The 12,576-nt window shown below is 43.0% G+C and overlaps 2 protein-coding genes and 1 long non-coding RNA gene across 3 annotated transcripts; 1 reads left to right on the top strand and 2 right to left on the bottom strand.

The window, feature by feature from the left end:
• The first annotated feature begins 220 nt into the window (after positions 1-220).
• Positions 221-2,024, top strand: LOC111065482 (fatty-acid amide hydrolase 2). Its single transcript, XM_022353691.2, has one exon. It carries the CDS (start codon positions 312-314, stop codon positions 1,887-1,889), a length of 1,578 nt encoding a protein of 525 aa, XP_022209383.2. The 5' UTR covers positions 221-311; the 3' UTR covers positions 1,890-2,024.
• Positions 2,025-7,839: 5,815 nt separating this feature from the next.
• LOC111066189 lies at positions 7,840-8,396 on the bottom strand. The gene is made up of 2 exons (XM_022354641.2): positions 8,160-8,396; positions 7,840-8,100 (listed from the first exon to the last, which is right to left on the bottom strand). Exons 1-2 carry the CDS (start codon positions 8,355-8,357, stop codon positions 7,930-7,932), a joined length of 369 nt encoding a protein of 122 aa, XP_022210333.1. The 5' UTR covers positions 8,358-8,396; the 3' UTR covers positions 7,840-7,929.
• A 3,472-nt stretch (positions 8,397-11,868) lies between these two features.
• LOC111066491 lies at positions 11,869-12,373 on the bottom strand. The gene is made up of 2 exons (XR_005968202.1): positions 12,245-12,373; positions 11,869-12,184 (listed from the first exon to the last, which is right to left on the bottom strand). It is a non-coding gene; the product is annotated as an uncharacterized LOC111066491 (long non-coding RNA).
• Between the last annotated feature and the right edge of the window lie 203 nt (positions 12,374-12,576).

Below are 12,576 nucleotides of genomic sequence, written 5' to 3'. Positions count from 1 at the left end.
TAATGGCCGTACTACACTTATCTAGTGCATCGCAGGCTGCAGATATTTTAAAATTTAAGTTATTATACTTGGCAGATATAAGCGGCGGTGCGTGAATTCATGATAGGTGTGGTGGCATACGATCATAACTATATATAGTCTAAATTGTATATATTCCACAAATATATCATCAACATTAAGAATTATATCGATAAGTCAATTTATTTAACATTCCCATACCTAAAACTCCAGGTGCTCAGGGTGCACAGGTGCAAATTTGGAATTTCCACAAAGGTTGCGCAAAGTGCAAAAAAGTTGAAAAATCAATAGACATGTCGGTGTGGAATCGCATTTTGGATGCATTAATAGTGCTGGCTCACATACTGAGCGACCGACTGCTGGAGCTTGTCCTGGGCTGGTTTCTGGGGCCGCACAAGCGTGTGTCAACGCCTCCGAGCGTTGAGCAACAGGTTATACTGACCAAAAGCGCCGTCGAGCTGGCACAGCAGATACGCGAACGTAAGCTCAAAAGTTACGACATAGTGAAAGCCTACATCGATCGCATTGAGGTGGTTAACCGGGACATCAATGCGGTAGTGGACGGGCCCTTTCAGCAGGAGGCCCTGGAGCTGGCCAAGAGCATTGACACGAAGCTGCTCAACAATGAGTACACCGCGGAGGATTTGCGGAAGCAGCCCTTCCTGGGCGTGCCCTTCACCACAAAGGACAGCACATCGGTGGCGGGCAAGCTGCACACCCTGGGCCTGGTGGCCAGGAGGACGGAGCGTTCCGCCGAGGATGCCGAGTGCGTGAGACTCATGAAGGAGAGCGGCGCCATCATCATAGCCACGAGCAACGTACCCGAGGTGAACAAGTGGATCGAGTCGAGGAACATGCTGATTGGCAACACCAACAATCCGTACGATCTGCGTCGCTCGGTGGGCGGCTCCTCCGGCGGTGAGGCCGCCCTGATCGCCTCCTGCTGCACTGGCTTCGGCCTGGGCACGGATATTGGCGGCTCCATACGCATACCGGCCTTCAATTGCGGCGTCTTCGGCCACAAGCCCAGCTCGGGAGCGGTCAACATGGCTGGCTGCACCTTCCGCACGGGCAAGGAGAAGGACACGATGGTCTGTGCCGGGCCCATGTCACGTTCTGCCCAGGATCTGCTGCCCATTATGCAGGTGCTGCTGGAACCAGAGCTAAAGTCTGTGCTGAAATTGGACCAAAAGGTGGATCTGAAGCGTCTGCGTTACTTCTACATCGCCTCCAATGGCATGCCGCAGTGCAATCCCATCAATAGCGAAACGGAACGCGTGATGTACAAAGTCCGCAAGCATTTCGAGAATCTCAACGACGGGAAAGATGTGCGTCATGCTAATCTACCAAATACCAAACTGACCGGCAAGATGTGGCGTTATTGGATGACCCAGGAGCCGGCCAACTTTAATTTATTGCTGGGCAACGGCGTCGAGCTAAATCCCTTTGTGGAACTCTTCAAGAAGCTGCTGGGACAGAGTGATTACAGCATGGCTGCCATTTACGGGCTAATCGATGGCGTTCTGCCCAAGGAGTCGGAGAAGCTGATCCGCGATGCCACCAAGAAGTGCAAGCAGGCCCTGCAGGAGCTCCTCGGCGACGATGGCGTGCTCTTCTTCCACAGCTCGCCCCGAACAGCGCCGTTCCATTACTATCCTCTGGTCAAATTTAATGATTTCGCTTATTTCAGCTTGTTCAATGTGCTGCGCCTGCCAGCCACTCAAGTGCCCATGGGTCTGGATGCGAATGGTATGCCGCTCGGCATCCAGGTGGTGGCAAACATCAATAATGACCGCCTTTGCCTGGCCGTGGCTGAGGAACTGGAGCGGGCCTTTGGTGGCTGGGTGCCGCCGTTCCCTCTCAAGAATTGAATTTATTTTTGTTTTGTGATTATATTGATATTGTATACTCCTTTAGGTGATTGGGTAATGCTTGAGACTGTCGCGTGTGCATTTTTTTGGAAGGAATTTAATTGAATTGAATAAAATGTATTATTATTATCTCAATCTCAAATCTCTTGGAATTAATTTAAACCAAATGGAAACAATAATAGAATGTTGGCTGTCCGGATGCGGCTAGGCGCCCGATAATTTCAAATTTCATCGGTAAATTCGATAAATCTGATTAATTTAATCGACGGCAGAAATGTTTTCGATCATTATTTTGACAGTATGGCAGCACTAGTGCTCACACATGAATCTAGCAGTCTGGCAGCCCGGACTAACTGCTTTAAGCGCCCAACTTCTAAACTTAAATATATTGCTTGTGTAAGGCATCTCTGAGCCAACATATATGTAAAGGTAAAGGCTTAATTCATTAAAATAATCCATTAAATTCGGATTAATGCTGCTGTCTATACTGATCCCATTTCGCAAGTTAAATTGGAAAGCCAAGAAATTTAGAGACACAAGATAAAGTTCTTCAAACATTTGGACCACATGCCCCATCAACCATAAAAACAGATGAAACTCATCTCTCTTCCCTATGATTTGGTTTTGTAATAAGATGTCCGCTACTTAAGGTATTGATCAGCAGGGCAAGCGCATCCCTTTCGTAGCCAGATAAGACCATGTAAGACCTCTTTGAACTTTTGTTGTCCCCACAGCGGTGATAAATGGCGCCTGATGTCAGGAAACACTTAACCTGAAACTTGTCCAGGGCCTTCCCGTGAACGTGTGGGTGGCTGGCTGGGTGGCTGGCTGGGTGGCTGGGGGCCTGAAGATGTTGTCGCGCTGTCAACAATTAATTTGCTCACACACGCACAGGCACAGGCACAGGCAAACACTCTTAACACATTGACAACTTTCTGGTCTAGTCCTCCCCGGCAGAACCTGGCACTGCAAGAGGAAAATGTGCATTGCCACCCCCACCCCATTCGATGGCCATAAATTTTGTGCAACACGAAGAAGCAGCCTTCGTCCCCCTGTCTGCACCATGTGATTTCTCGTTTTGTCTAATTTGCCGGAGCTGGAGCGGGGGCAGTGGCAGGGGGCCCCGCCTCAACGTTTTTCTGCTGCTGGATTCTGCTGACCAAGCGGCAAATATGCCTTAATATTTTGAATGGACCAACAAAAGTCAAGTGTGTGCGCGCGTGTGCAATTGTCTGAGTATTACGGTTCTTGTTATTACCGTTGTTGTCCTCTGAGCTTTTTGTTATGTCTCTCTCTCTCTCTCTCCCTCCCTCTCTATCTGTCTTGTTTTCCTTTTGGTTGTGCTTCTGTTTTTGAAATATTAACGACGCCCTTTTGCTGTTTTTTTTGCCATCCTCCTGTCGTCGTCGTCGTCGTCTGCTCTCCTCTCCATACGCCCTGTTGTCATTCGGTTCATAACTTTGCTTTCAAGTGTTTTTGCCTGCATTTTATGTACAATTTTCACAATATTTGCAGGGGATTATCTTCCCACTATGCAAGTGAATGGGAATGGGGCGGGGGCGGGCTGGCGGCCACCATATGTAAATGTCGACAAATGTGATTGCATGTGGGGCTGTTTTTCAATTGTCAGAGAATTTGTATTATGTGCTTTGCATACCGTTAAAACAATGGTAAATAAATATCACATATGGCAGTCAAATCGTCGCTTAAACTATAAATAAGTAAGAACCAAAATAAATATGAAAATAGGATGAAATTTACCACTGCTAAGCGCTCTTTAAAAACATATTCTAAGCTATTGGGTTATTCTAAAAGTTCATCCTTCTGCTGATCTCGACTTGAGAATTTATTTGAAACTTCTTATAAACAAACCTGTAAGTATTTTTTCCGCCTCGCCATTACAATTTTAATTCAGTATTTTATATATTTCAATGGAAAAACTATTTACCCATGTACATCTGTTCCTTTATACCTTAAAAAACCTATCAAAAAGTAAACTTGAAATTAAATTTTAAATTGAAAAGTTTCCTCTTCTAAACACACTCTATTTTTTATTTTTTTTTATGCTCATCCATACATGGACATTTCCGTTCCACGAACCACGCGCGCACTGGGCAACAAACAAAAAGCTCCATTTTATGTTTTGGCTCTTTTGTGTCTCAAATGTGAAATTATGAAAATAAGGAAAAATTCATGGGGCATATTGCTAGTATTCGTGCATCGTTGTCGCGCCTTTGACAAATCCCCAAATCCAGCCACTAAACAGCCATTTTTTATGGACTCCCTACAAGCCTCCCCAACCGATCAGCCATAGGAAATTTGCCTATGCAAACGGCAGGAAAAAAAAAAATAGTTGAACTTTTCTTAGTGTTTTTTTTGTGATTATTTGCTGTTGCAAAAACGTCTACATTGTTCAAATTCCTTTTGCGAAAATTGCCACGTGACACAAAGGCGTCTGGAGCACACACAGCCAGCGCCTTTTATTGGCCTGGCTCGTGGATTGGACTGGGGGGTACATTGTATGGTGTTTGGGGAGGGGCAGGGCAGCCAACACAATAGGCCCGAAAATGACGTTGCAACAATTAATGTGAACAGTTTTGCAGTCGTCCTCGACGTGGCCGTTGTCGTCGCAGTCGTCTGTGATTTATAACGTGCATAAAATTTGCGGTCCCCTGGCCGGCACCCCAACACCACCACCCCAAACACAATGCCTGAGAGCACCACCCAAAAAATGTTCTAGGGTGCATTTCGATTAGAGAAGATCTAGTTCGGTTCATGATTAATGTACAGAAATGGATTAAATGGATAGTATATCTATTAGAGCTAAGCTCCTGCCTGTCAATTGTGGGTTAGATGGCTAGGAATACTAATCTGCTCTATCACTAAATGAAATGATTAATTTTCTTGCTAAATATATATATTTTTTTGTATAGCAAATTAAGTGCTTGAAGCAACAGAAACTATTTCCCTAGACGAAAAAATTCTAAAGATAATATGTATAATATTTATTGATACGCTATGCCTATTAAAAATATCTATTTTAAGACTAAATTTATTTGATAGAATATGCTCTCAAAATAAGTTCACCGATCACAATTTTTGAACAATTTTTTTGTATATAACATAAAAAGTTGAAAAAATTTCCATTGAGTGCAAATCAATAGCTCTATTGATATATATTGTGATAAACAGATTTCCTTATACTTATATGTACCTAGTTCTTTTTGAAAGTTTTTAATTTTAGCTATCAACTGGAATATTACAGGAAGTTCTGGTTCAGCCTGTGCAGTTCATGATTCAGTTTCAGCAACTCTCATGTTTGTGCTCCACGATAATTTAGGGGTCCTCGGTGCAGTTTGTGCCACGCCTCTTCTTGTAATTTATTGATAGTTATGGGCCGTTTCATGCGCTTCTAATAAGCTGACCCCCATATTCGTTTCATCCCGCCCTGCCCTACCCCGCTGCCGCATTCCATTCTGTCTGGGCGCATATTTGGAAACTATTTTCATTTTGCGTGATAATTTATGTGGCAAATACAAATTACATAATCGTTTGTGCCATTTATGCAAATTAATTGAAAGCTTCACCCTTCAATCCCTTCAGAGTCCATCGTCTCTATCCCTGCTCTATCCGTGCTCTATCCCTGCTCTATCCCTGCTCTGATCTGACTTGGGTTCTTTTCCCCATTGCTATTTATTTTTCTTTTCAATTTGCCTTTCCCCTGCGAATCTTTCTTTTCTCAGACATTTGCTTTGCCGTTTTTTGTGTGTCCTCTTTGCCTTGGCATTTGCAGTTGTAGGTGCAATTTTTTCTTTCTTTTCAATTTGCAATAAAATTCAATAAGGTGTTGGGGATGGACTTAATGGTGATTGACTGACAGTAACTGCCAAATGTTTTCCGGAATCCGTTGAAGGCTAACAACGTGTGTGTGTAGGTGTGTGTGTGTGTCTACAGTGTTTTCGGGTCTGTAATGCAATTTTATGTGTGTATTGTACGAGTACGAATACGAGATACATGTGTTTTGGCTTGGCTTCTGTCTAAGTCTCGTTCTAAGCTGGTTCGTTGTGTTGCTAACAAAATTGCCATGAACCCACGGCACGGGTTGACAAGTACCCAAGGTTGAGACTGCGCAAAAAAATTGTGAATGAACCTTGAGAGAATTCAATATTGAAAATTGTCGTGCGCTGGGGATCTTTGCTGTGAAGTGCAATCAGTATAGAGAATAAATGAAACATGGATACTCGTATATAAGAGAAACTTTGGAGCTTAGCAGAAGATATTAACTGAATTGTAGAATGGGAAAAGTTTACGTACTTTCCTTCATTTTATCCTAAAAAAAATACTCGACATGGCTAAGTTAAGGATTGATTGATATCTGCCTTGTTGTTTGATCCTCGAACAGGAACTTTATTTGCTATTTTCAGATATTGTCATATTCATATTACATAGTCCAATATTTTCTATTATCGTATTTTATAGTTTTAATATATTAAATAAATTATAAATATTTTAGAATGTTTTGAATCGCTGGCATTTTTTAATGATATTTTGTTTTCGATAGTCTCCTTTTTAGATGAGTTCAATAAATGTCTAATGAATTTCTCTAACTTAGAGATATTGTATCTTGAAGATATATTTTGTATCAGGTTTTCATGAGACATTTTTTTATGTAGAAGAAAAAGAACGTCATGAATAAACAGCAAGAATTTTTCCTCGTTTAATTTGTTAAAATATTTTATTCTTGAGTATTAATTTCCGGAAAATGTTTTTTAATAGTTTTTCTAAATTATTTGCATCATTATGGAAACAGCCTTACCATGACATGCAAAGTAGATCCGCATCCATGGCCAAGCGCAGGCCGCGTATCCACTCATGTATATGCAGATACTCTCATTAAGAGAGGAGATACTCTCAGCCTCAGCCTCAGCTGCAACTGCCACTGCAACATCAGAGGGCGGCATTTTTCAACACGCTCACGCACTGTTGCACATGTATGAAATATTATATCTGCATCTCCTGTATGCTGCCTCCAGCCACCCTGCGCCCACTGGCACCACCCTTTTTGCTCTTGTAAAAATGGAAAATTTTTAATTTTCAAAACTAACAAATACAACAAATTGCAAGTGAGCAGTCAGGGAACGGGGAACAGGGAACAGGGAACAGGGACACACAGAGTAACGGCGCTCACTCTCAATCTCCGTGCGAAGAGAGAGAGGTTACAGTGACTTCAAGTTGGTGTTCGTGCCGGTACTGGTTTTGCTCCTTCCACTGGGTACTCTGCCGTATTTTCCGAGCGCTGCACAATCAGCAAAAGTCAGCCAGCTATGAACAAAAGTTAAACAGACAAAACAAAGTGTAAAGTGAAAAGTGGGAGTGGAGAGTGGAGAGGAGGTTGCTGGCCATGCAGTTGACATTTATAAATTTCACACGCAGGGCGCGTGAAATGGCTACGCCATTTTAAAGTTGAATCATTTGCGTAATTAGCAGAGACAGCCTTTGGTGTGAAGGTGGAATACGGACGACACACAAAAGAGACCCAACCAGAAAACAAGTCAAGGGAAAAACTTTAAGTGTTTGCGCAAATTATGTAGAACAAAAAACTTAATTAAATTGTAACCATTTCTCGATGTTTTCAGTGTCTTTGCTCTGGTTGCTTTGCTTGCTGCTGCTGCTGGCTTTTGGCCAAATGCATGTTTGTGTCTGCAACTGCAACTGAAGCAACTCTGACAATTAACTAATGTCTGTGGGTGGATGTACTCTGCGGGGGGTTTTCCCTGATTTACTTATGACATTGGACTCTGTTTCGGTTACGAGATAAAAGCGGCAAAAATTATTGCAACTTGCAGTTGGTAGATCGTTGCAATCAATGGACAAAAAGCGGAACTGCTCAGAATAATTCATTTCGTAATCGTAGCTATAAATGTAAGTGTTGAGTTAAAGGAGTTTTAAAGGCAGTGAATCATCTCTTGATATATTTAAAAATCCGACATTAAATATTATAATTCACGTGCAATTGGTCTTTACCAAATTAATGTGGACTTTACGCAGTATCATAGATAAATACATGAAAGTCAAGGCCGCGGTTACGCCTCGATTGGAATTTGAGGGTGACAAAAGGGTAGGTCGTTCCACCCTCTACAATTGAAGCCTCGCCACCAATTGTTTTGTTGTTGTCTTCGATCACAATGGCGCCAATAGTCCTGATATTTTCCTGCAATTAAATGGCTTAGATTTTATGTTGAATACCTTCTTTGGGCACTACATGCTTACATGCTGCTTGAACGTTAAAACTCTTTCGGTAATGCGAAAGAACTTGGAAGGTTCGTTTATATGCGTGGCGTAAAGTAGCCGTGCAGTCGGCGATTGCTTGCCAAAGACCACGCTGTCACTTAGGACGACCAAAGGGCTGACGACGAGCACAACTGCCACGACAGCTAAAGACAGCTGCACCATTTTCCTGCGGTACATCGTATCGTAGTTCTTGCAGCGTTTTGTCTTGAATGAAAGCTATAACTTGCTTCAGATGTTCTTAAAACGTGAAAATGTGCGCTAAGCATAGCAGCAAAAATTTATTTAATTCGCTTTAATTGATGATGCATTTGCATATGGATTTTGAACTGAAAGGCATGACCTGTTATATCACCTTATCTGCCCGATTTGTCGCATGTACTTTCAAGGTTACAAATGGTTTGTACAAACAATCCTAAAAGCGGCAAAAATTATTGCAATTTGCATTGGGTAGATCGAAAAATAAATGTACCAGTTGTCTATAAAATTGTTAAATAAAATAATTCCATCCTGAAATCCGCTCTTTTCAGTTCAGTAAACATGAACTCCCACTGCCGCTGGCTGGAACTCCTTCCATCATTCATCATTAATTCACTCGCAACGACATCGTTTAATATTGCCCTGACATACTCGTATCTGGCTGTGATATTGTGCGTAAAGTTGAGCGATAAGCGAAAATCATTTTAACTGCCTGCCCACCGCCCACCTGTTCCCACCCACAAATTCGGTACTGAATCGTCCGACATTTTCGGCTAGCATCGCAGCATTATCAATCTCGAATCGGCATCATCATCATCCGAATCATCGACATAATGGTCGGGTCGCGCCGCGTCGCGTCGCGCTATCTTGTGGCACGTTTGTCGTTTTCCTGCCGTCCTGTCTGCTTATGAGCATTATATCTGCATTGTCACCTTGCTGGCCATTTAACATGAACGCCCGAAAGGACACTGTGTGTGTCCTTTCCATCCATATACACTCCGTCCCCAAGTCCGACTGTCATCCCTCTTATCATTCGTGGGACCCCACTGCCGTATTCTCTGTGCCCTGCCATGGATTTAAGGACATCGCTGTCATCGTTACTGTTACGGCCACACCTCCTCTGCCATCCCATAACGTGTTTTTGGAGACAGAGTGAAAAAGTTGGCGAAAAAACACGCTGTCCTTTGTTTCATTTTTTTTTTCAAAGATTCACTTTCCTTTTGGTCCCCGGTCCGAGAGATTTGCTCCCTGTGTGGGATTTCAATTAGCGGATTGGGAACGTGCACAGTGGGTTCAATCATGCCGGAAAAGAAAGCGGAAAACTAGAGTTCAGATTTATTAGAAAATATTGGGATATGTAACAATTTTTTGGGGAAACTCAACAATGGGGGAATAAGGGACTTTTATGCAGTGTTCAAGGCAGCAGCTCCAACAGAGCAACAGCGCTGTTAACAGCCTATTATTGCTATCCGTTAACAGACTGTGATCCGTTAACAGACTGTTCTCCGTTAACAGACTGTGACCGTTCTCAGCTAAAGCTCACTGTTAGCGCTCAGAGAGCTTGCTCGCTCTCTTTCACAATCTACAGTGTAGATTCGACACGGTTCTCAATCTTTCGAAGACAACGGAAAGACAATTTACTGTGAAATATTATACTCCTACAGGCATATAGTTTGAAATATGTTTTAAAAACTATTAAGATATTGTGGCTTTATAATTTCCCTGTATCTAATGCAGTGTTCTTGAATATCAAACAACACATGTGCCCTCTCTCAAATACGCCATGAAAATTTGCACACAAAAAAAGCGAACCCAAAAAACAAGCTGCACATTTATTCCAACGTGCTCATTTGAGTGGAATCACTTAATGGTTTTATACGCTTATCATTATCATCCCAGTAACAGGAACGGGCGGAGCAAAGAGAGTGTGGAGTCGAGTCCGTCCCTCTGTGCTTTTCGTGGCTGTTGATTCAATCAAATTTGTGTGCGTGCGCGTGTGCCTGTGCCTGGGTATGGCAAGCAGGCTGACTAGCGGACGTTTTTATCTAACGGATGTTTGGCTCGCTGTCAGCCAGCGCTAAAAATGTTTGCGCCCAGTCATTGTTTTAATGCGTACATGGAACGATACACACACACACACACACACGTATACAAAACAACGCGATTTCTGCGCTTAATGTTTCACTTTTCAGAGCGTGACAAAAGAGCGAGAGGAGGAGAGGCACGAGGCACAAGGCGAAAGGTCCCGGGCACAGCCCACAAATAAGGAAGTAATATGTCGTCGCCATCGCCAGCTCTCTGTGGCACGGCCATCAAATCCAGACGCAGACGACACTTCATTGGGTTTTTACCATGCCCAGGCTGGGTTGTTGCGTTCCGTTCGGTGTTGGGTATTCGGTTAAGCCCCCCCTAGCCCTCCCCCGACACAGGCACTGGCACTGGTACTGGTAGCTCCCGTGGCGCTTTAGTTGCTCCTTTTGTGCTTCGACCCTGTGCCGCACGGAATTCTTTACCCTTCCAGCCATTGTCAATTGTTCTGCTATGCCCTGTAGTTGATACATAGTGGCGAATGGCGTTGATGGACTACTTGAATAAGGACTACTTCCAAGGTGTTTTTTTTGTGAATGAATTATGGCCAACATTTCTATGATTTGCTGTTCATTTTATGGGCTAGCAGCAAATTTTCCTACGATCATCGATTTAGCTTAGCAGCTAAGAAAAATCCCTCTGCTTAAGACCCTCTTATTCTATCCGTTATTCTTCCACTACAGGATATTCCATTATTCGATCTGTGGTTCCTCCCATGACATTTATCTTTATCTGGTTTTCCCCTTCTTTTTTTCATCAGTTTTTCTGCTGCGCTTCTCTCCGTTTTGTTCCACTTCGCTTCACCTTCGACCCCCAGATGCTGCTGCTGCTGCTGTCAAAGGCATTGAACCGCATTTGTTTAAAAGATTGATGACCAACAATTGACTGTGCCCACCCACACCCACCCCCACCCGTCATACCCAATGCCATCCCATTGAGACCCTTCTGTTCCTGATGATGTGCGCCCCATATATTTATGAGCCACAAATCTTGACAGACTTTTGCAACCTCTGCGGAGATCGAAGCTGTGGCAGGAAGATCTAACATCCATGACCTGTAAAAGTTGCCGTATAATTTCATTAATTTAATGTACAACAATGTGACTTGTCACTTGTCAACTTTCGGGTGGGTGTTCTGTCCGGAACTTGCTCGAGGGCAAATCAGTTCATATTAGTTTTAGTGCGGGACATAAAGGGGCAGAGCGGCAGAAACTCACTTAGTGCATCCAAAAAACTTTGCCGCCGACAACATGTCATTGATTTTATGCCCAGGACAAGACAGGACATGGCACTTTTAAGAGGCTTGTCCCTGGCATTGTGTCGCATGCAGGCAGGCAGTCAGCGATGCATCGTCAGGGCTGTCAGAAACATTTACTCGACATTTAGCTTATGCCACGTCCAGATGTGAGAAAGAAACGAAGGAAAGTAGGTTGAGGATCTCAAGGCAACATCTTAGGGACACAATTGTAAAAAGGAAGAGGCACGATAAGCTGATACAATAAAGCATCTTTCTGTACACCAGCCGCAAAAGTTGGATCACTTTACGACCAGGAAAAATGAATCAAAATTATTATTATGATATCCCATGCCAAATTAAATAAAGAAAGGAAGGAATCAATGGACGATTTTGGTGTCAAAAAAGAGGAACTATTTAGCATAATTTCTTTCGTAATCGTATCTATAAATAACCTAAGCCTAGTAGAGTTAAAGGAGTTCTAAAGGCAGAGCTTGATCTTAAATATTATAATTAGCTTGCCATTGGCCTTTACCAAATCGCAGTGAACTTCACGCAGAATCAAAGATAATGACATGACAGTCAAGGCCGATGTCAGGCTTCGAAAAGAGTGTGATATTGGCAAATGTTTTTCTCACTCCACCCACTACTTGGGTGCCACCAATTGTTTTGTTGTTGTCTCTGATCACAATGGCGCCAATAGTTTCCTGCAATTAAATGGCTTAGATTTGTATGTTGAATACCTTCTTTGGGCATTCATCGCTTACAGGCTGTCTGAAAGTTAAAACTCTTTGGGTAATGCGAGAGACGGAAGCTGCGAGTACATGCGTAGCGTAAAGTAGCCGGGCACTTAGCACGACCAAAGGGCTGACGACGAGCACAATAGCCACGACAGCTAAAGACAGCTGCAAAATATTTCTGGAGTACATCGTAGTTCTTGCCGTGTTTTGTCTTGATTGGCAGCTAATACTTGCTTTGGAAGTTCTCAAAACATGAAAATGTGCGCTAAGCGTAGCAGCAAAAATTGATTTAATTCGCTTCAATTGATGATCCATTTGGATATGGATTTTGAACTTAATCTATCAGCTTATCTGCCCGA

Source organism: Drosophila obscura, unplaced genomic scaffold (genome assembly GCF_018151105.1).
Source record: "Drosophila obscura isolate BZ-5 IFL unplaced genomic scaffold, ASM1815110v1 contig_4, whole genome shotgun sequence".
Classification (NCBI taxonomy): domain Eukaryota; kingdom Metazoa; phylum Arthropoda; class Insecta; order Diptera; family Drosophilidae; genus Drosophila; species Drosophila obscura.
The sequence above is the reverse complement of the archived record's forward strand: the minus strand, read 5'-3'. Positions and strand labels throughout refer to the sequence as shown.